The 22865-nt window shown below is 52.5% G+C and overlaps 1 protein-coding gene across 1 annotated transcript; it reads left to right on the top strand.

Annotated features, from left to right (window-relative positions):
• The first annotated feature begins 113 nt into the window (after window positions 1-113).
• Window positions 114-22641, top strand: LOC149521104 (Fc receptor-like protein 5). The gene is made up of 10 exons (XM_089774352.1): window positions 114-165; window positions 1333-1454; window positions 3368-3473; window positions 10498-10536; window positions 11242-11529; window positions 12564-12857; window positions 15832-16137; window positions 17945-18271; window positions 20999-21117; window positions 22462-22641. The coding sequence occupies exons 1-10, from the start codon at window positions 114-116 to the stop codon at window positions 22639-22641; spliced, it is 1833 nt and encodes a 610-aa protein (XP_089630478.1).
• The last annotated feature ends 224 nt before the right edge of the window (window positions 22642-22865 follow it).

The raw sequence follows: 22865 nt of genomic DNA on the forward strand, positions 1-22865 counted from the left end.
TGTCCCAGGGCTGCCTGCCTGGTCTCACGGCCCTGCACCCTTTCCTTTGCTCTTCATGCACAGCCTCACAGGAAATCCGTGATACTCTGCTGACAGCTGGTGGTGTCTTGCTTATGGCCGCAGCCCTGGCTGCTCTGATCTGCTACTGCAGGAGGAAGAAAAGAGGTGAGTGGCGGGGGGGGGGGGACACTCCCTTGATATGGCCTAGCCAAAAACTATTGTGTAAAGATCAGTGTAATTTTTTTTAAAGAATTAGCCAAGTCAAAGCACCATTCTATGGAGTAGATATGGAAACCAGATCTAAACCATGCATGGAAAAAGGAGCATTTCCTCTTGAGTGAGAAGACAAGATATGCAGACAAAAGAGAGAGTTGAAGATATATCCCTGAATTTTCAAATGTACATTGGCAAATGTTTGGCTTTTATTGACTCCTGGTGTCAAATAACCAAATAACCCCAAAGAATTTCCTCTGGCATGTTCCAGTATGACCATGTAGCACTGTAGGAAATGACAGGATGGAATCACAGCATAGTTGCTCTTCTGGCTATTGCTGGTCACTAATTTGCCTCCTTAGCCAGTGAGGCCTGTGTATCACTGGAAGGTCAGATATGAGCACCATGTTCATTGGCTGGGGTTACTGTTAAGATTAAATTTGTGGTGAAGTAACTTAAAACCTTCAGACGTCTTCATGGCTCTGGTTGGGGGAAATACACATTGAAACACATGGTCTGCATCTAGACTGGCCAGTTTTTCCAGAAAATCAGCTGCTTTTCCGGAAAAACTTGCCAGCAATTTACACTGGCCGCTTGAATTTCCGCAAAAGCACTGACTTCCTACTGTAAGAAATCAGTGCTTTTTGCGGAAATACTATGATGCTCCTGTTTGGGCAAAAGTCTTTTTCCAAAAGACTTTTCCGCAAAAGGGCCAGTGTAAAGAGCAGAGATTTCTTTTCCGCAAAAAAGCCTCGATCGCAAAAATGGCGATCGGGGCTTTTTTGTGGAAAAGCACATCTAGATTGGCCATGGACGCTTTTCCGCAAAAAGTGGTTTTGCGGAAAAGCGTCCTGCCAATCTAGACGCTCTTTTCCGAAAATGCTTTTAACTGAAAACTTTTCTGTTAAAAGCATTTCCGGAAAATCATGCCAATCTAGACGTAGCCCTGGAGAAATTGTTGGATTTATGTTTGTCCTGTGCCAAGGGACAAGCTCCAGAATCACACACATACTGAAACCAGTAGGTACAGCTGAGTTTTACTTCTTCTTTCTCAGGGTTGCCTATTGTACCTCAGGATTTCCTCACAGTATCTCCCCACTCCCCCTGGTTCTGTTTCAGTTCCAAAACCTCTGAAAAGCACCGAGGAGTCTGAGGCAGAAGAACTCACCAGAAACCTGGATCCTAGTTGTGATAATAAGGAAGCAAAAGCCAGGGGTGCTGGAGAGCAGCAGATGGAGCAGGTAACATGAATGGTTTTATAGGCTCAGACTCAAACCCCATCACAGACCAACCCCCTTGCAATTGAAAGGCCTGGATCCTTTGCCCAGCAATGAGCTACGTCTGCCTCTCTGGGTGTGGGTCAGCCAGAGAGCAGCCACAAAGAGCTGCTGCACAGGGTCTGCTCCTGAAGAAGGAAGGGCTGGGAATTCATCATCCCGTTCCCCCAAACATCCACAGAATCATAGAAATGTAGGACTGGAACACACCCCAAAAAAGTCATCTAATCTGGCCCCCAATACCAAGGTTAGATTCCTTAACCCTAGACCATCCCATGGGTGTTTGTCAGATTGTTCTTAAAAACCTCCAGTGACCAAGATTCCACAACATCCCCAGGCTCCTATTCCATAGAGTAACTAGTGCTAGAGTTGGAGCACTTCCCTTAATCGCTAACCTAAATCTCCCTGGCCTCACATTACACCCCATACGTCTTGTTTTTCCTTCAGCAGAGCTAGAGAAGAATTGATGACTGTCCCCTTTATAACGTCATTACAGAAGATGGTCATCATGTCCCCCTCAGTTTTCTCATCTCCAAACTAAACATGCCCTATGTATTCATCCCTTCTCCAGAAGTCAGATTTTGTGAACATCTCTTTGTTTTGTTGCTCTCCTCTCTCTCCCTCCAGTTCCTCCACATACATGTTGCCTAAACCCAGACACAGTGCTCCAGCTGAATACTCACCAGAGCTGAGTGGGGAAAGTATCTCCCGTATCTTACATACCACATCCCTACTCACGCACCCCACAATGAGATTCGTTTTTTTCACAGCAGAATAATGCTTGGACTAAGAGGCATTTGTGTTCCACTAGAACTCCTTGGCTGTGTCTAGACTGGCAAGTTTTTCCGCAAAAGCAGCTGCTTTTGAAGAAAAACTTGCCAGCTGTCTACACTGGCCACTTGAATTTGCACAAAAGCATGGACCTTCTACTGTCTGAAATCAGTGCTTCTTGCGCAAATACTATGCTGGTCCCGTTTGGGCAAAAGCCCTTTTCCGGAAATGCTTTTGCGCAAAAGGGCCAGTGTAGACAGCTGAAAACTGTTTTGCAGAAAAAAGCCCCGATGGCGAAAATGGCCATCGGGGCTTTCTTGCGGAAAACCGCGTCTAGATTGGCACGGACGCTTTTCCGCAAAAAAGTGCTTTTGCAGAAAAGTGTCCGTGTCAATCTAGACGCTCTTTTCCGCAAATGCTTTTAACAGAAAAACTTTTCCGTTAAAAGCATTTGCAGAAAACCATGCCAGTCTAGACGTAGCCCTTGGGTACTTCTAGACTACAGGGTTTTGTCGACAGAAGTTTTGTCAACAGATACCGTCGACAAAGTTTCTGTCGACAAAGAGTGTCTAGACTACATCCAGTTCTGTCGACAAAGCAAGCCGCTTTGTCAACATAACAGTGTGGACGCAAAGGACAGTGTAGATGCAATAATGCCTTCTATCGACAGAACTCTGTCAACAAAAACCGTTATTCCTCGTAGAATGAGGTTTACATACGTCGACAAAACTGCTGAGTTTTGTTGACGTTATGTCGACATAACTCAAAGGCAGTGTGGACGCAGGTATAGTTTTGTCAACAAAAGTCCACTTTTGTCGACAAAACCCTGTAGTCTAGACACACCCCTTGTGTACAGCTCGGCTATTATGCTGGCTAGACCCCTTTTGTATTGCTGCCTTGGATTTTTACATTCTAGGTGGAGAACTTCACACCTCCCTGAAATTCATCTTATTTTGAGACAATTCTGATTGTTTGAGATCACTTAGATCTTGTCCTCCAATGTCTTTGCAACCATTGGCTTTATAGTCATATCTCCACACCGTCATTCTAGTATGCAGTGACCGGTCATGCTTCCTCCTGACCATGTATTTTTCTTTCTCTGCTAGGACTCAGAAGTCACCTATGCAGTCATAGCACCTGCAGCCTTGAAGGCCCACACAACCCTGTCAAAAACCAAATCCAAGCCTGATGAAGAGGAGCACGTGCTGTACAGTGAGGTGGCGACAAAATTCAATAGAAGGCAACTAAATAAAGAGGGGAAACCTTCTCTTTGTCTTTCCATGTATTTCTGCGTCTCCTCCCCCTCCTCCAGGCATCTGCATCCTTAATCCTTTATACCCTACAAGCCCTTATCTGCCATGTAGCATAGGGCACATCAAATTTTCCCAATATGCAGACAACCAGCTCCTTGGCCGGTATCATATAAAAACTGATGAGCCCCTGATCATGGCTATTACTACATTATGTATATACAAGCAGTGTATAAAGAGTTAAGTGCGGGTGCTGGAAATGTGATCTAGGTGCAGTTGGTAAACAAGATGGCTCTAGACAAGGGAATCTGCATTTGTGAGTTCATGTGGATGAAATGAGCTGGCAGATAAAGAAAACCACATGGTTTCTGTGCTGCTATGGGGCCGGCTCTTGCCCTGGCTGCCTTCATTCACTATGAACTGACAGTCTCACAACTGGAGCCTAGACCAGGACACCTGGGGTTAGTTTTGCTGGACAGAGATGTAACATTGATAAGAGAGTCTTCAATGTTTAAACTCTGTGAAATATTTGCAAGTTGCTGCCTGCAGTAATTTCACTGCTAATGTGCATGTTTGCTCTGTAACCGTAAACACCTACACAGTCTGGAGAGAAGTGTGACCAAGTGTGAAATACGAGTTTGCCACAAGAGAGTTTATTTCCTGCCCAGCTAAACCCCCCTAGACAACAAACAAACAATTGTGGAGCTTCAGAGCAAAAAACACTTTGCTGTTTGCTCCCCAGACCCATAAACTGGAGATGAGCATGTGAACTGGTCCCACTCTCCTGATCACTGGAGGGAAGGAGTAAAAATCCCTGACAAGGAGAAACTGTTTTTTGGCTGTTTGAACTCCTAGGGCCAGAGACTCTGAACTGAAACCAGAGATCCCCAGGGCTGCCTTGTGGGCTGGCTACAAATCCCCTTTGAAAAGACAGATCACTACAGCTGTGTCACTCTTCAGAGTCCAAAGGGAGACCTGTGGTGTATCTCTCTTTGCTGGTGTTAACCTGCAGCTCACTCGTTTATTTCTTTTTACTATGTAATAAACCTTTAGAAAGTTTCTCACAGCACTGGCTATGGGTGTTGTCTTTGGCACAGGTTCTAGGGAATCAATTGATCTGGGGTAAGTAGCTGTGTCTTGAGCCTAGAAACAAGTGAAATGTGACGTGAGGTTTAGTGTTAGTGACCATTATTCCTAGTGTACCTGGGTGATGAGATGGACTGGAGAGTCTCAGAGTCACTGTCTGTGACTCCACAGTAAGGATGTTACAATATGCACATTTGTTACTGGCTGTGATGGATGGAAGGGGGATGCTCTCCTTTTCTAAACAACCCAGCATTCTGTAACTAAAGGGTTAAACCCAGAAGAGTAGGGATCCTGGAAGTGTTGGCAGGGAGCCAGGAGTCTCAATGGGAAGAGGGGGAAAGATTTTTCAAATAAATCAAGTTTTGCCTTTTTAAGTTTCCTTGGAGTGTGAGTGAAACAGGAACTGGAGAGAAAATGGACTGAGGAGGAAGAAGGCCTTGGATTTCCCAGCAATAGCCATGTGTAAGGAAAGAAACCTAAACTTTGGAGTAACAGATGTGAGTAGAACAGGAAATGTCTAGTTATACACAAACAGGTTATTTTCTTTGGTTTTTTTGTTTGGTTAAAATCCCGGGTTAAAGCCACCTGAAAACTGAAACTGAAACACAGGGAAGCAATTCTCTGTGTTTTAATCTTTGTTGCTGTTGTTATGTAACACCTGGCACCCAAATGCTTTACAATCTGTGTCTTTCTTTGCTTTATTAATAAAATGAACTTTCTTGAGATTCTGATCAGATTCCTGTGTCCTAAGAAAAGCAAAAAGCAGGAGGTTCTGTGTGGACGTGTGAGTCTGAAGCTCCACTATTAAGAAATTACATTTTGTTTTCAAGCTCTCTCCTAAGGGAGAGCTAAAGAGTTTGGGGTTCCCATAGGGAGAGTTTCCCAAGTGTTTTTTCCTGGTTTTCAAGGGGGTTTTGCATTTGGGTGGTGGGTGCATGTACAACTTGGTGCTTTCTTCAGTGAATGTAATGGTGGGTGCATCCAATGTATTGAGATTTGAGGCCTTTGCAAACAGCCGTAAGCTCTTCTCTGGGTGATGGTTTGAAATGTTTCTTTTGGCAGCCTGGGTGAGGTCTCCTAGACCTCGGTAGACGTGTGACTGGCCGTTGCTTTTCTCCACAGTAGTGAGGGAGCTCACCCGTCCCACTGGCTCCTCAACGCTCTGCATGACTTGCCTTGCTCCTGCCCTCGCAGGCTCAGCCTTGGGTCTGTCACGGCAGGCAAATGGCCCTTTTTCCCAGGGACGGATCCCCAGTGGGACCTGCCTGTTTATCTGGATTGTATGTTCACCCTGTCGGCAACCCAGCCCTGGAAACAGGCCGTGATGTTCCCGAGTGAGAGCCCCAGAGTTCAGTGTGAGCGTGTAGTGAGATTACCCGATTCCCAGACTGAGTTCCTCACCCACAGCCAAGCCTGACACTGGTGTCACGTCTCTTGGCACCAAAATGAATGGGAGCCAGGAGATGGGGTATTTTTAAGGCTGACACTACTTACCAATGTGCCCCTCTTCATTGCTGCATTTGTTCCAGAATAACCATTTCCTTGTACTGAGTGAACTGGATGGACCTCTATAGTCAACATCCAAATGGCACCAAAAGCTACGTATGGGAAACTTACAGCCCACTCAACTAGCTTTGTTAGTACCAACACTGCAATGGACAGGAGCTTTTTTCTCCCCTACTCCCTTCATTTTCTGTTATAAATTGGGAGGTTCCTCTCTTTTTTTCCTTCACTCTCCTCTAAGGAAGTGGGTTAGCCCAGGATAGGTATAGACATGATAGTCTCTAAGGTGCTGCAGGACTAGTCATTGTGTTTTTAGTGTTAGAGACTAACAGGGCTCCCCCTCTGACACTCCCTTGTCCTTGTCTTCAGCCCAGGTTTGGTTTTACTTTCGCTTTCTCCTCATCTCGCTCAGACAGAATGTGAACCTGAGCTGCAGAGCCCAGTGTCAGTGGGAGAAATGTTCTTGTCCCTGCCCAAGGCGGGGTCCAGTCCCGCCCCTCAGGCCTATCTGTGAGCGTGTCTCCCAACGTATCTGTGAGAAACCTCTCAGCTGGATTGTGGGCTCAGAAGAGATTAAAATTCCTTACCACTAATGACGTGTGTTAAAACTTCCCAAACTTTCAGATTTTCTGTTCTTCGATTGGTATCACTGCCCCCACCCAAATGCAACAACCTCCTTTGGATGCCAGGAAATCCTCAATCTCTTTCATCTTCCCTCTGGAGAGAGCTTGGAACAACTCTTGTAATTGTTCTGAATGGCTGGCTTTGCCGCCTTAGGCTGGTGCACACAGAACCGCCAGCCTTCTAGGGCACAGAAGTCAGAGCATGGCCTGACAACAGTGATTTTATTAACAAAAAGAAGAAAACATCCAGGTGAACATCACTCGGATGGCAGGTGTCACAGAGCGACCGAGAGAAGAAAGAGACTGAAACACAGAGACTTGCCTACCTGGGATTCACTTTGGAGCATCACACCTGGCCCTTGTGTAATCACACCCCATACGTGGCTGCAGCAGTGTGCGTGCACCATCTGCCTCTTGAGGTACCTTTGACAACTCCCACTGCACTGGTTAATGACACCCTTGGGGAGTATCAGTGTCAAGCCCACAGATGGAACCAGTCTGTCTTACTGCCTGGATGGTGAGAAAGAAGCACTGGGGTTGCCGAGGGCTTGCATGCAAAAGAAGCAGGGGGCCAGCAGCATCTCTCTAAGATTTTCCATCTGTGAGCTCAGTGAGTTTTGTCTTGTGACTCAAGATTGAGGCCATGTGCGCTGGTTCAGCTGGATGCCACCGTGGTACATGCCAGTTACTAACAAATAGCTGGGGCGTATTTATTTTTTAATTATTATAATAATTAATAATTATAGAAGAAATAATTAATAATTATAGAAGAAAAATATTAAAACAAGGGATAATGAACAATGTACCTGACTTTATTTCTTTATTTAATATGAAATCAAATAAAGAGAAAATTATTATTGCAGAATTTTCAGTAGCCATTTGGTATCTTACACGTATCTGTTCCTTTCAGGCATAAAACTAAAACTCTGCCACCACTGGAGTCATGGCTGTCATGTGCTAATGTGTGTTAAAGTCTCTATTGAAGCAAAGGGGAACCAGGTCTGCCCAGGGCTTGGTTACAAATAAAGCTGGGTGGGCAGTGAGAAGGCAACTGCCATGTCCCTGTTAAGATCAATCAGGAATCGAACCACAGTGGAGAGGAGGTGATGACCCAGCTATCAAACAGGCAGGAGGTGACCTGCTCACCCCATGCTGCTCCTTGAAGCAGGATCAATTTACAAGCATGCCTGCAGGGCAGCAGAGATCACAAAACACTAAGCAGCCATCAGGGCAGGCATCATGGGATACTGGTGGAAGCCAGTTCTCTCTCAACAAAACAAACTGGCCATTTGTTGACAATAAACGGAGGGGAAAAGACAGATCTTTCTCGGGGAGGGAAGCTTTTTGTCACCAAAGTCGGGTGTTTTTCCCGACAAAAGTAGGGTGTATTCCCTCACTGTTTTGTCAATGAAAGGCAGGTTTTGGTGACAAAACATGCCAGTGTAAACAAGGCCCAAGTTTTTCACCCACTTTGCCCTCCCTCAATGCAGAGAGTGCAGTGCACTCTGTGACACCTGCCATCGCAGTGATGTTCACCTGGATGTTTTCTTCCTTTTGTTAATAAAATCACCGTTGTCAGGCCATGCTCTGACTTCTGTGCCCTGGAAGGCAGGTGGTTCTGTGTGCACCTGCCTAAGGCGGCAAAGCCTATTTGTGAGCACATTGCCACTAGCACTTTGACAAATTCCCCAGCCCAGGTTTTCTTCCTAACGTGTTTCCAGGTGGTGAGTTGCAGAAGTGAGGCCATGTAGTGATGTCACCTCCTCCTTCACAGCTGCTCCTGTGTGGTGAGAACGTCGCTGTCCCAACCAACTTCCCCGCGCAGGTCGTGGGGAAGCAGAGGCACAGGATGGAGTCCAGTGTCCCATGAATGGGTCACATCCCCTGTGGGCTTTGGTCTGTCATAGCAGGAGCCATTCGAGCTAGAACATTCACAGGAAATGCCATCAGATGGGATCTGAATCTTCCAAGGCCTGTTGTGTTTCCTAATGGGCCGTCCCCTGGAAAGGTTCAACCACCGGGTGCTGGTGGGACTGGATGTGAACGCCAGGAGCAAACAGATTGAAATGTGGGCACAGAGTCAATGTTGATCCCGTCAGACACAAGGCAGCACACACAGCCCAGCCCAGCCGGGTCTGAGCACTTGGCAGGGGAGGATTCTTAGAACGATCCCTTATAGGCAACTTCGAACCAAACTTGCCATGATTCCATCACCACAGAGCCCTGGCCAATGAGGAGAGAGATCACAGAAGGAGCCAATCAGAGGGCAGCTGGCTGGATCTGACCTGGCTATAAGGAGCTGCATATCAGAGCAGAGGGCAGTTGGGAGCTGGCCAGGAAGGTGCTGGAGGGTTCCCAGAGAAGCGCCATGGGGAAAGCCGGGCAGGCTCAGGGGGCTAACAAGAGGGACACTCCGGCCTGACACCTGCCAGGCTGCTGGTTGTGATACAAGGTCCAATGAGGAGCAAGAGTCACAGGGGACGTGTCCCCAGGAAGAGGAGGCAGTTAAGGGAGAGTGAGGAAGGGCAGGAGCAGGCTGGGCCAGAGGGTCCCTAGGCTGGAACCCAGAGCAGTGAGTGGGTGGACTGAGTGTTGGGCACAGCTGGAGGCAGTGTCTTGGGGGGGGAGGCTGCCATGATCTGGGAAGTGACATGGGAGCAGAACAGAGCATGGAGACCGCGTGGTGTGATGGAGGGTGAGACACCACCCAGAAGGGCAGGGTGGGGAACCTGTGCCCACTGGCCTGCCTGGAGCTGGCTCCTGAGGCTTGGGGCTCTGCCCCTCAGAATTGGGGAGCCTGTGCTGGTGCTCCAGCCTCTCCCCCCTGATATCCCACCATGGGGCTCAAACTCACCGAATCTACTCACCTGGGGGTCAGCAGCCCACGACCCAGAAAAGGTTCCTCATCCCTGCACTTGGGGATGCCCTGCTGAGGGCAGAGCTAATTCTCAGTGTGTGACAGGAGGCACCATGGGGGAAGGCAGAGCCCTGTTACACCCTAGCAAACTTGGGGATACCAGGGGTTGCTTTGGGGTACAGAACATCTCACCATCACTTGTGGGCTGAGTGTGGAACCCGCCCAGCCCTGTCACTCCCTGGCTGCACAGTGCTGTGTGGGATGGAGCAGACACTCCAAACGTTAGCTTAAGTCACACCCCCAGGCTGCCTGGGTCAATGGGCCGTAGCTGGAGTCAATGGGGCAGATCCCAGCTGGGGTCAAAGAGCCGTGTCTATAGCGTAGTCAATGGGGCCAGCTGCCAGAGGGTGTAAATCAGGGTAACTCAAGGGAGGTTCCAATGCACCAGCTGAGACTTGGGCCACTCCTGGATGATCCGGCCCCCAGGGGCAGCTCCCCTCCCCCCCCCCCCAGCGCTGGGTGACACTGCAAGGCCCAGAGCCAGGCCGGATGAGGGGGGAGGAGATGGCGGGAAGTGGGCAGCTGCTCTCAGCCCCACATAAGGTGATTTGCTGCTGCTGGTCCAGCCGCTGAGCGCTGTGTGACTTCCCCTGCCTGCGTCACAGGGGAGGGGCCCATCCCCCTCCCTGCACTCACATGGGGCCAGAGGCTGAGCTGAGAATCCAGCTCCCAGCCCAGAGCCACCAGCTCAGCATGGTGCTGCCTCTGCTCCTGCCCCTGCTGGGTAAGTGACCTGCCTCCGCCCCCTGCCCTGAGCCTCCATCTATCTGGAGACTCCCCCAGCCCTGCCCCACATCCCCCTCTGCACCTCTGTCCCCTCTGTGAGCTCTCACCCCCTCTCTGCTCTTCTCTTCCAGTCTCACTCCAGAGTCTCCCCAGCCCAGTGTCCCCTACAGGTAACGATGCCTCCCGGCCTTGCTGAGATGTTCACGGTGGGGTGGGAGGTTCTTGGGCAATGGGGTTGGGGATCCCCCTCCTCTTCCATTGGGTGTTTGGAATTGCCAGGACGAGGAGTCCTTGGGTGCCCCATGTCATGGGTGGGTCGGGGAACCTGCCCAGCAGCAGCAGCTCCAGTCCAGAGCCATCTTCTTGAGGGTGGAAAAGCAACTTGTGTTGATGGTTGATTGTGGGGAAATCCCCTTGGAGGGTCCCAGCCCAGGCCATAGGGGAGAAGCTGCCCCAAGCCCTATGGGCACTATTCAGCCCCTCACAGGCAGTCCCAGCAGAGAGAGCGAGGGCTGGATGGGCCATGAAGACTGAGCTCCCATCTCCCCATGACACTTAGCCCCTGGGCAGGGCCCGTTGCTGTGGGGCTGTGTGTGTGGGGGGGGGGAGGTCTCCCTGCCCCAGCATTGGGCTCCCATGGAGGGCTCAGGACCGGGGCACAGACCCAGCACTGCCCAGCAAGACATTAAAAGCAGATTCTGCAGGGACCCCAAAGGAGAGGCAATGAGTGAAAACTCCCCCCTCCCTTCCCCACATTCCGCCAAATCTTGTCACTTCTCTTCTCCTCCATGTCCTCTAGTCTGAGGGGTCACTGTGTGAGCCTGGGGCAGACGGGGCCACGCTGGAAAAGTTCTATTCTTACGCCTCTCTTCTAGCTCTCCTAGCGGCCCCCACACTCTCTGTGTACCCCAGTTGCACAGAATATCTCCCAGGGGTCAGGGTCACCCTCGTGTGCACGTCTCCTGAGCAGAAGCAGGCTTCAGGATACAGATTCTTCTATCACAAAGGGCAGGAGGATGCCACTGCCATGGTACCCAATAGTACCAGGTACCAGATGAAGCTCACAGTCGGAAAGGGAAGTGCTGGGACCTACACCTGTGCGTACTGGAGACAGGAAACCATCCGCTCCGAGAACAGCAGCTCTGTCTCCATCGCAGTCACAGGTGAGCCCCTGTTTCCTGCTGTTTGACGAGTGGGATTCTGGAGCCCACCCCAATACCACAGTCTCACCCCTTCTCTGGTGAGGGCCTCTCCCTCCCTCTCAGAGCCTCTTTAGGGCTCAGCTGGGACCTCAGTTGAATCTCAGAGCTGGGCACTGCTGCAGGGAAGCTCACAGCACGAGGACTTGAGAGGTTTGCCCTGGGCATGCTCAGAAATTCTAAAATGCTGCAGCTGCCGGGACTGCTCGGTCATGATTTCCATTGGGTCTGGGACAGGTCACTGTCCTGTTACCTGTTGCCCACCCCTAGTGCTGACAGCAATGCACCAGGATAAATGTTCTCTCTGTTCATTTCCATCCACGTGAGGATTTTTTCCCTCCATGTGCAGAATAATTTTATGTGCGCTGAGGCATGTGTGAATGTGCACCACCAGCACAAAAATAAACCGAGCTGTGGCCCTCTGCTAACCAGCTGGGTGGCACTGGAATCTCTCCCGAGTGGCCACACGAGTGCCCAGCTTACAGAGAACATGGGGACCAAGATCCTCTACTGCCCATGACGTCAGTGGGGCAGATCTCAGCTACAGTTATGGAGCCATTGCCTCTAGAGTCAATGGAGCAGAGCCCAGCTGGCGTGTGTGACACTATCCGAGGGTATCCAGGGCGCTGAGGCACGTCGCCACCACCCACCCTTAGTGCAGGGCAGCCTGGTCTGTGCTTGCTGGGGGCAGCCCCCTGACACCCCGGCCCCAGCTGCTAAAAACCTACCTCCCACCACATGCAAGCGGAGCTGCCCCAGGGAGGAGCTGCCCCTCAGGTACCAAGCAGGGGAGGCTGGTCCCACTGGGTCCCCGGCAGGGAGATCTCTGCTCTTCAGGGTTTGCATGGCCTGGCAGAGACAAGGTTCCTGGGCACGGAGCTGGGGCTGGCTGGGGTCTGTGTCCAGGATCCCGCCCTGCTCTGCCCTTCCCTGGATCTTCCTTTGTTCCTGGCCCCAAGCAGGAACCATCTCCACCCCAACCTCCTTCTCTTTTCCAGCCCCCCAGCTCACCGTGTCCCCACCGCAGCCTGTGTACATCACTGGGGAAGCTGTGAACCTGACGTGCTCAGCTGCTGGAGTGTATGACTTGGCTGGTTTCCGGTTCTTCAGGGATGAAGAGGAACTCCAACCCCAGAAATTCCCCCAAATCCGGTACTGTCCTATGGCCTCGATCCAGCTGTCGAAGGTTAACCTATCGGATGCTGGTGCATACAGCTGTGAATACTGGCGCAGTGTGAGTGGACAAGAGTTTGAATCAGAGAGGAGCCAGCGCATCCCCATCACAGTGACAGGTGAGACCCCTGGTCTAATGCTGTTTGCTGGCCCCGTGGCCGGGTGTCTGCTCCGTGGATGTGGTGAGACCCAGCCCGGTCCCACAGCTCCTGACAGGAACACCCACTGGGTCCGTTTGAACCCCTGTCTCTAGCTCCTCTAGAGAGATTGGACCAGGCCTCAGGTGCAGTGCTGTGCCCAGGTCTGGTGCTGTATTTAAGGAAATAGGTGGGCAGATTTGAGATAGTTCAGGGAAGAGCAACAAAAGTGATGAAAGGGCTAGAAAACATGAGCTAGGAGAGAAGACGGACAGAACTGGGTTTGTTTAGTCTGGAAAAGAGAAGACTGAGGGAGGGATGATACATTTTTCAGGTACCAAATAGATTGTTACACGTCTGTGGGAGAAAAACTCTTCTCTTTAATCTCTGCTGATAGGCTAAGGGGCAATGGGCGTAAATTGTAGCAAGGGAGGTTGAGGTTGGACACGAGGAAAAACTTCCTGCCTGTCAGGGTTGTTAGACACTGGAACAAATTGCCCAGGGAGGTTGTGGAATCTCCATCACTGGGGCTATTTAAGAGCAGGCTGGGCAGACACCTGTCAGGGATGCTCTAGTCTAGACGGTGTTTGGTCCCATTTTCCAGACCATCCTGTGGCCCTGCCCCTCTCTCTGAGCCTGAGGACCCTGGTCCCTCCCAAGGGCCTGTTCTCCCCACATGCCTGGCTGCCTCCTGGGGTCACTGACTTGCAGGAATCTCACACAACTTGCAGGAATTTCTTAGTGCCAGTGCATGGTCAATGCTCATCCTAGTGAGTAGGGATGGAAACGTGTAATTAATCAAACGATTTACAGATAAGCCTGGGCCTAGGTTAATCTCTATCTACTCACATTCCTCCACCCCCACCCCATCCCCCACACCCCCGCCCTGCTGTATCTGTATTAGGGATATTAAGTGACAGTTGTTTTACTATTCAAGTAGTCGATGGACTCAACTAGTCGACAAGCACTTCTGAGGACTGTGGAACTCCACGTGCAGCCCGGGGCCAGCAGGAAGTCTCTCTGACTCCAGCTGCGTGCAGGTGCCAGCTTTGAAATGTGCAAGAGTCCCCAGCAGAGGCTCTCATGCATTTCAAAGTGGCAGCTGCAGCCTGGAGCCCGGGGTCAGCAGGGGACTCTGAGTGGCTCCATGCTGTACTGCCGATTTGAAGTGCCACGCAGATCTGGGGTCAGCTCAGGGTGGGTAATAATTTTTGGTGGGGGGGGGCACTTCAAAATTTCGGAAAGTGGTCAAGGGCTCCACTTTTCTGTGGAGGATGTGCAGGATGGAGGCTGGGCACAGAGGGGTGCATGGGATAAAGGACAGGAGTGCAGGAGATGGTGTGAGGTCAGCAAGGCTGTTTGGGAAAGGGAAGGGGTCATGACTTGGGTCAGGGGATAGGGTAGGGTTGTAGGGTCAGGGAGAGGGTAAGGGTGCAGGAGAGGATTCTGGCCTGGGAGAGGGGATCCAGGAGGGGATCTGGGAGAAGGAGAAAAGGGGGTACAGACTGCAGAGGGTGTGGGTGGTGACTGGGGGCAGGGGAGAGGGGAGTAGGGTCAGGGAGGGGTATGGGTGCAGGAGAGGATTCTGACCTGCGGGAGGGATGTAGGGGGGGTACAGGCTCTGGGAGGGAGCTGTGACCCGGGGCAAGGGGGTGCAGAGGGTTTGCATGGTGACCTGGGGAGGGAGTTCACACAGACTGAACTTTGAGCTACATGCCTGAGGGTCCCAGCGGGGGGGGGGGGGGTCCGTGGGCCAGATCCAGTGGCTTGGCAGGCTGGATCTGGCCCCCTGGACATATTCTGCCCAGCCCTGGGTCAGCTGCTGATCCCAGCTCTGCCCGGCATTTCAGCGGAACCTGGGATCAGGTGGGGACTCCCCAGCTGACTGCGGGTTCCATGGGAAGGATGAGCTGGAGCCCAGGATCAGCTGGGGAGTCCCTAGATAAACCCAGGCATCACACGCGGCAGCACCACTCAGCTGATCCCGGGCTCAGTTGTGTGGCGCTGCCACTTTGAAGTATCCTCTTTCTTCTCCTTTGCTGCCTCTGTCTGGTGGGGGAGGGAGAATTGACTATCCGCCTCATCTCTATCAGGACAGTGGGGGGGGGGATCAGGAGCTGGTGCTGGGGGAAGCCATCTTAAAAGTCAGTCCCCAGCCCCCCCAGGCTCCATGGTGCCACCTGCCCTCCCCCGCTGGGCCTCTATCAGAAGCAGTCACAGGAGGGGGTAGGGGATTAGGGAAGGCTGACATGAAGCAGCCTCTGCCCATGATGGACCCAGGTTTGCTACAACAGAGGCTGTTTCACAGCCCTGGCCCTCACATCAATGGGCAGATCCCAGCCGTGTGGGTGTGACGTGGGGGGGGCTGTGCACTCTGGGGTGAGCTGTCTGCTCCTGTGGCCCTCAGTCCACTCTGGCTGGGCATTCGCTGGTTGCTGTGTGTGCTGTGGGTGACCCCTACTGGCCTCTGTGTGTAAGCACTGCCCAGCGGGGGAGGGTCACCCCTGAGCACAAGCACGTAGGCAGTGGCCAGTGGCTCCTCACCTGGCCGGGGAGAGGGGTTTGAGCAAAGGAAGGGGGGTGGCTCCCTGGCGGGATGTGTGTTCTGTGCTTCTGAGCAGGGGCAGTCTTGGCTGGGCAAGCGTGAAGAGAAGAGATTAACTCAAGTCCTGGGGGGATCAGGGGCCTTTGTGCTACTACCCCAAGGGGTATAAGGCTGCTGGCCCCCTTACTCCAATATCCACATCGAACCTGGGCTGTGCTGCATCTCTGAGAAGCAATAATCCCTCCCTGGCTGGCAGAGTCACATCTTGCTGCAGACGGAGGTGTGAGATCGGGGGTCCCCGAAGCGTCGTCACAGCGGGGTGCTGCCCAAAGCTACCCAGGGCTCTAAGTCTCCACCACCAGACTCCCAGGTTGGAACCAGCTCTACCTCTGACCCTCTTGTCCTTCCCAGCCCCACTGCCGGCTCCCCAGCTCACCGTGTCCCCGCAGCAGTCTGTCTACACCCTTGGAGAGGCCGTGACCCTGACGTGCTCAGCTGCTGGGGCACCCAATGTGTCTGGGATCCAGTTCTTCAGGGACGGCCAGAAAATGCTCCCAGAGGAACTCTGCTTCCGCCCGCACAACGCCATGGCCTCTGTTCGGCTGTCGGTGGGGTCTGGGTGGCAAAACGGCTCGTACGCCTGTGGGTCCTGGAGGACAGAGTCTGGGCGAGAGATCCCATCAGAAAGAAGCCGACCCATCTCCATAGCAGTGACAGGTGACACCCTCTGTTGTCTGGGGTTTGCTTGCTCTGGGTGGGGCCTCTCCTCCAGCGACAGGCAGAGATACAGCCCCGTCACTCAGCTCCATTTCAACCCCGCTCTGGTCGGCATTTGGGAAGTTACATTTCAGTGACCTGGCTCATCCTGTTGCCAATACAATTTGTATCAATAATCCAATTGGTCGATATGACCAGTCGGCAGAGCTGCAGCAGGGGTAGCTCCTGGAACTGGCATGAGCTACGTCCTGTATTCGAAATGCAGAGTCACAGCAACCTGGACCAGCGTGAGCCGGGGCTGCTCGGTCCCTGTCGCACTGAGTCCAGCAGCCCCTGGAGCCCATGGAGCAGCCTCTGGCCATGGTGAGCCTCGGCCTGGCAGATGCAGAGGCTGCTTCTCAGCATCCTCCCCTATCACTCCCTGCTGCCTCTGATAGAGGTGGGAGGGGGGAGACCTCACCATGGAGATGGTGCTGGGGGGGGGGGGGGGGGGGGGGGGGGGGGGGGGGGGGGGGGGGGGGGGGGGGGGGGTTAAGCTGGCTCCCTTCACCATTGGTTCCTCTTCCCCCTCTTGCTGCCTCTCCATAGCAAACAGGAGGAGCGAGTAGTCGACTGCTCTCTAGCATCCCTCCTCAGCATCGCTCCCTGGGGCTCTGCTGGGGCCTGAAGGGGGCGCTGGTGCCACTCTGGGGTTTAGGGGCTCCCAGCTGGCAGCGACATTTGAAACCTGGGGGATGTTTAATGAAACAAACTCCAAAGGTCCCATTTCTGGTCCGTGTCAGGCCCTGGTGACAGACACACCGGAAGGGGGGACTTTGGGCACCTCAACCTCAGAGAGAGGATCCCACCTGGGCAGTGTGTGATGCTGACCCTGCCCCCATGGCCACTTCCATCTCCCTGAGCCACAGATAGCTCCCCAGAGCCTGTTCCCTGCTCGCTGGGCTGCCCCGGTCACAGAGCTGCAGCATCCAACATGGCAGCACATGGAGCATCTCAGCTGTGGGATCATTCAAGGCAGCTTCACTCCCCTGGAGCATCAGAAAACCAGGGGCTCTGGGCCTGGCCCCTCCCTGTGCCATGAACCCCACCCAGCCAGGGGCTCTGGGCCTGGCCCCTCCCTGTGCCATGAACCCCACCCAGACAGGGGCTCTGGGCCTGGCCCCTCCCTGTGCCATGAACCCCACCCAGCCAGGGGCTCTGGGCCTGGCCCCTCCCTGTGCCATGAACCCCACCCAGCCAGGAGCTCTGGGCCTGGCCCCTCCCTGTGCCATGAACCCCACCCAGCCAGGAGCTCTGGGCCTGGCCCCTCCCTGTGCCATGAACCCCACCCAGCCAGGGGCTCTGGGCCTGGCCCCTCCCTGTGCCATGAACCCCACCCAGACAGGGGATCTGAGCGTCTCCATGTGACTGGACACAGACTGGGCATCCAACATGGCCACCCTGACTATCTCTCTTCTGGGATAGTTGAATGGCAGCAAGGCCCCCAGCTCCCAGCCAGTCTGGCCTGAGAGGGCAGGACCCCAGATACTCTGGACCCGCCCTGCCGGCAGATGGGGCCTGAGGCAATAGGGGATGACAGAAACTGATTCACGTCCTCGTGTCCATGGCAGCCTCTGACCTCCTATCCCAGCCCCTCACTGTGTGTGGGGGAAGCCACCCTCACCGCCCAGCCCAGCTCTCACTCATTGCTGTGCCGAGACCCTCAGAGTCCTGAGGTGAAACAAGAGGTTCTGGAGACAAAGCACCGATCCTCACTTTGTCCCTTGCCCTGTCCCTGCTGACTCCTCCCCTTTCCTGCTCCCCACAGATCCCCCTCCCCAGTCGGCACCGAGCATGGATCCCCCATCTGGAGTGGTGAGTGAAGGGCTCCCCCTGCTCCTCAACTGCACGGCCCCAGGGGACACCGGCGAGTGGAGGTTTCATTTCTACAAGGACAGAGTTGAGATTGTCCTTGGGGCTGCAGGATCTGAGGTCAATGCAACAGAGCCCAGCACTGGCTCTGTGAATGTCTCTGTGACCAGCCTCCTTAGGGCTGGTCCTAATAATACTGTTGAATTCACCTGCCGGTATGAGAGGAACGTGAGCGTGAGGTGGGTCCTGTCCCTTGGGAGCCCAACTGACATCACCAGGACAGGTGAGATGTCCCTAATTCCTTCTTTCAGTCCTCTGTGTTGCTCCCAAGGGAGGAGAACCATCCTTTGGGGCTCTATTGGGAGAGGGAGGTCGGGTGGGACAAGAGATGCCATGTGCAGATAGAAAACAAAGGGGCGATGACAAGTCTGTCACATGCCCTCCCTGTTCAAGCGATGACAATTTCATGGCCCAGGTGTCTTGTCCCCTCACTGTGTCAGTAGCAGACTGAGCCCCTCGGTCCCCTTTGTAGAGATGGGGAAGGGAGGCAAAGACAGAGCAAGTCCTCCGGGGGACTGTGGTAGAGCAGAAAATTAAACACCCATGGCCGGTGCCCCAAGCCAGGCCCATAACTACTGGATCTCCCTTTCCAGCCTTAGAACGAGGAGCCGGCTGGTACAGACAGAATATGTCAGTGAAGGGCTGGCTCAGCAAACCATTGTACTGGTGGTTGGTCTGTGGGTCCCGCCCTTGTCCCAGGGCTGCCTGGCTGTTCTCACGTCCCCTTCCCTCCCTTTTGTCTTCCTGCTGCATAAACATCCTCACCAGATACCCGGGATATTCTGCTGACAGCAGGCGGTGCCCTGCTCCTGCTTGAAGTCCTGGCTGCTCTGCTCTACTGGGGCTGGAGGAAGACAAGAAGTGAGTGACAGGAGCTGCCGTTGTGATCTCTCATCTGCTCCCTCTATATGGTGTAGCCTGAAACCATTGTGTAGTTAAACCATTAACAGCCACAAGTCACCTTGCCACAGTGTTTAGGAAACCAAACCTAAGGTATCCATGGTAACTGAGGTATTCACCTCTGAGTGGGAAGTGCAGGTACAGAGGATCGAGCTGTAAAAGTAAGAGTGTTTCCAGTCACAGATTGGTGCGTGTTTGGCGTCAATCACACATGATGTCACAGAACCAACTCAGCAGAAGTTTGTTTAGAGACAGTTGATCCGTCCTTTCACAGCAGTGTCCAGAGAAGAGAAAGGGAAACCTACAAGCCCTCTGAAACTGGAGAAGCGCTGGTACCTTTCCTCTCTTCTAGCACACACCCCAAAATTCATCCCTCACATGCTGCTGTAAAACAAAGGAAACCCCTTTCTTAGGTTTGATTTCAATTTGACTCAAAAAGCCAACGACCCCCTGACCAGTTCCTCAGCACTGGACTATCTGTGTCCACAATGAGTGTTAAATGACTGAGACATTAATGAATACATCACTCAACGATTTATAGCTACACTGATTAGATCAGGCCTGGACAAAATATGGACCATGGTCCGAATCTGGCCTGCCAAGCCTCAGGATCTGGCTAGGGATGTAACAGTGCAGTCGATTAACTGATAAGCAAAAGTTTATAGGTTAATGCTGGACTACATGCAGTCCCCTTCTCCCCCTCCCCCCTGCTTGTCAGGAATTTTTTTTAGCAGACTGACCAGAAGCCCAGCTCAGTGCTGGCTTGTATCAAGTCTGGGCCCTATCCCCACTGCAGCTCGGCATTTAACGTGTATTAGGAGCCAGGCGGGCAGGCAGCCCTGCTCAGTCCCAGCTCACGCTGGGTCTGGGAGCTCAGACCCACTGAATCAGAGGCGACAGCGCAGGGCAACAGGCAGCCAGTCCATGAGGGGAGCTGGTTTTTAAACAGGCTCCCTGCGCAGACCAGCTCCCACCTGGCCCCCGCCCTGCAGCCTCTGTATCAGCAGCTCAGAGTGGCAGGGGGCTCCTTGGGAGTGGGGCCCGAGTGCACTGGCTGCCGGCCCCGCCCCAGGGACTATGGAATAGTCGAGTAACCAATAAGAATTCCTGAGGTTAATCAATTAGTCAATCAACTGATATTTAACATCCCTCCATCCGGCCCGTGGATGCAGCGGGAGCCCCAAGCAGGCTCCTCGCTTGCCCTGCCCCACCCGCACGCGGCTTAGAAAAGCGGCTACTGGGCCATTTCTGTTTCACAACCGTGAGCCTGAAAAGGAGGGGGGAGGTTTCATGAGCTGCCTCTGCCCGCAGCACAATCCTATGGGCCGGTTTTTGGCCAGAAACCAGCCAATGGGACCTGCCTGTTTGAATAACAGGCTGCACAAAGCACCACGCCCCCTCCCCTCTGATTTGTAGTTATTCACACATGCACATGGCCCCGCAGCCTGTGGGGGGGAGGGGCAGGTAGGCAGGCTGGCTGAGAAACGTGCTGGGCTGCTGGCTGGGAGTCACCCAGATAAGTCTCCTGGCCAGAGCCTGCCTCTGCCACCCCAGCCCCTCCCTGCCCCTACCCTCTGCCCCTCACTCTACATACCCAAACCCTCTGTCCCCCTCCTGCACCCATATCCCCTCCCAGATCAGGCATTCCAACCCCTTGCCCCAGATCAAAATCCCCTCATGCCTTAGGTCAGAATCCAAACCTTCCACACCAATCCAGTGCAACAGGTCACAACTGCCTCCTTCACCCAACCTCCATCCCAGAGCCTGCACTTCCTCCATTGCTATCATGGCAGAGGACCAAATTCATGGAGTGGCCCCCATCAGAAATGATTGCCCAGCCCTGGATTAGAGCATATCTCTGTTATAACTAATATTGCCTCTCAATATTGGTAATTACTAGTATTTTATCAACTGCAGTGAGCATTTATCAGCATCCTTTATAAACAACCCTCTAATCCATTCCAATTCATGTTCTTTGCTGTCAGCTGCTTTCTGGCCAACCTCATGCTACTTCCCACGTCAGCTCCATTCTTCTCTGGCTCTGTTTTAGATCTGAAGCCTTTGAAGAGCCCTGAGGGACCTCAGCCCAGAGCGCACACCAGGGACGTGGATCCCAGTCATGACAATAAGCGATCAAATGAGCAATCCACAGGTGCTGGAGAAAAGCAGGTACCATGAATGGGTTCATAGGCCTCCATCTAGTGCCCAGTCCTAAAATGCAGCTGCCTGTCTGGGGTGGGGCAGCCAGAGAATAGCCACAAAGGATGCTGCCCGGGGTTTGTTCAGGCAGGAGAGCTGGACCTGTCCCCATCGCCCCAAACCTGCACTGAATCACACCATTGCAGGGCTGGAAGGGACCTCAAGAAACCATCTAGTCCCGCTCCTCTGCTGACCCAGGATTCCTTAAGCCTAGCCCATCCCAACCCGTGTTTTTCCAGTTCATCTCTTAAATCTCCAATGATGGTGATTCCCCAGCATCCCTAGGTCGCCTGTTCCAGATCTAAGCAACCCTTAGAGTTAAAAACTTTTTTCTTAAGATCTTGCCTAAACCTCCCTCGGCACAGATTAAGTCCATTGCATCTTGTCCTATGTTTATTGGACATGGAGGACAATTGATCACTGTCCCGTTTATAACATTGTATTAGAAGACAATTATCAAGTCCTCAACTTTCTTGTCTTCTGACTAAACATGTCCCACTCATTCACCCTTTCTGTATAGGTCACATTATCTAAATATCTGTTATTTTTGTTGCTTTCATCTGGACTCTTTGCAGTTTGTTCACATCTTTCTTCCAGTGTGATACCCAGACCTGGACATGTTTCTCCAGCCTAGGCCTCCCCACTGTTGAATAGGGAGGGATCATTAACTTGATTCTCTAACAGACGACAGTCCTGTTGCCTCAAATGCCATTTGTGCTGCTCTGAAACTCTTTTTCTGCAGTGCTGCTGCTGTACCAGTTACAGCTACTTGCGTTCAGTTGCCTTTAATTTTTCCTTCTTCCATGGAACAGCTCACAAGTCCCTGCATTCATAGAATCATAGAACACATAGAATCATAGTCCCCTGGAAGGGACCTTGAGAGGTCATCAAGTCCAGTGCCCTGCCCTCATGGCAGGACTCAGTACTGTCTAGACCATCACAGATGTCTATCTAACCTGCTCTAAAATATCTCCAGAGATGGAGATTTCACAACCTCCCTTATTCCAGTGTTTAACCACCCTGACAGGTAGGAAGTTTTTCCTAATGTCCAATCTAAACCTCCCTTGCTGCAGTTTAAGCCCATTGCTTCTTGTCCTGTCCTCAGAGGCCAAGGAGAACAATTTTTCTCCCTCTCTCTTGTGACACACTTTTAGATACCTTACTGATCTCTGGGGAATCCTCTACTTTTATAAAAGATCATTTTAATCCTGTCCTCCTCCAGCCTTGTTATCACTGATTTCTCTGCACCATCATCCAATAATTTAGGGTGCATGCACCCCTTCCCCTCACTGTGTCTTTTTTCTTCCCCACCAGGACTCAGAAGTCACCTATGCACTCATAGAGTTCTCGGCCTTGGATGCTCACAGATCCCCATTGAAAAACAAAGCCCAGCCTGCTGAAGAGGAGCATGTGCTGTACAGTGAGGTGGTAACAAAACCTAGCAGAAGGCAGCTGAATAAGGAGGAGAAACCTGCTCTACATTCCTCTCCATAGTCCCCTCATCCTCCGAGCATCTATATCCTTAACCCTTTATACCTCAGTGGCCCTTGTATAGTATGTGGCCAAGCACACACCAAAGTCACTGTTGTCAGAATATTTATCCAACCAGCACCTTGTAAGGTGTGGTGGATGGGAGGAATACTCCCTTTGTCTTTTAGAAAGCCCAGCACTGAGTTAACTAAATGTTCTGTAAAATGTTAAACCCAGAACAGTGGTTA

Source organism: Pelodiscus sinensis, chromosome 30 (assembly GCF_052426305.1).
Source record: "Pelodiscus sinensis isolate ZL-2025 chromosome 30, ASM5242630v1, whole genome shotgun sequence".
In the NCBI taxonomy this organism is placed as follows: Eukaryota; Metazoa; Chordata; order Testudines; family Trionychidae; genus Pelodiscus; species Pelodiscus sinensis.

Bases quoted from the DNA above. Each gene is read 5' to 3' on its own strand.
- LOC149521104 (XM_089774352.1), top strand. From the start codon at position 114: ATGGCCGCAGCCCTGGCTGCTCTGATCTGCTACTGCAGGAGGAAGAAA. The intron at 166-1,332 runs GTGAGTGGCGGG...GTTCTGTTTCAG, and splicing joins CTGCAGGAGGAAGAAAAGAG to TTCCAAAACCTCTGAAAAGC. The intron at 1,455-3,367 runs GTAACATGAATG...TTTCTCTGCTAG, and splicing joins GAGAGCAGCAGATGGAGCAG to GACTCAGAAGTCACCTATGC.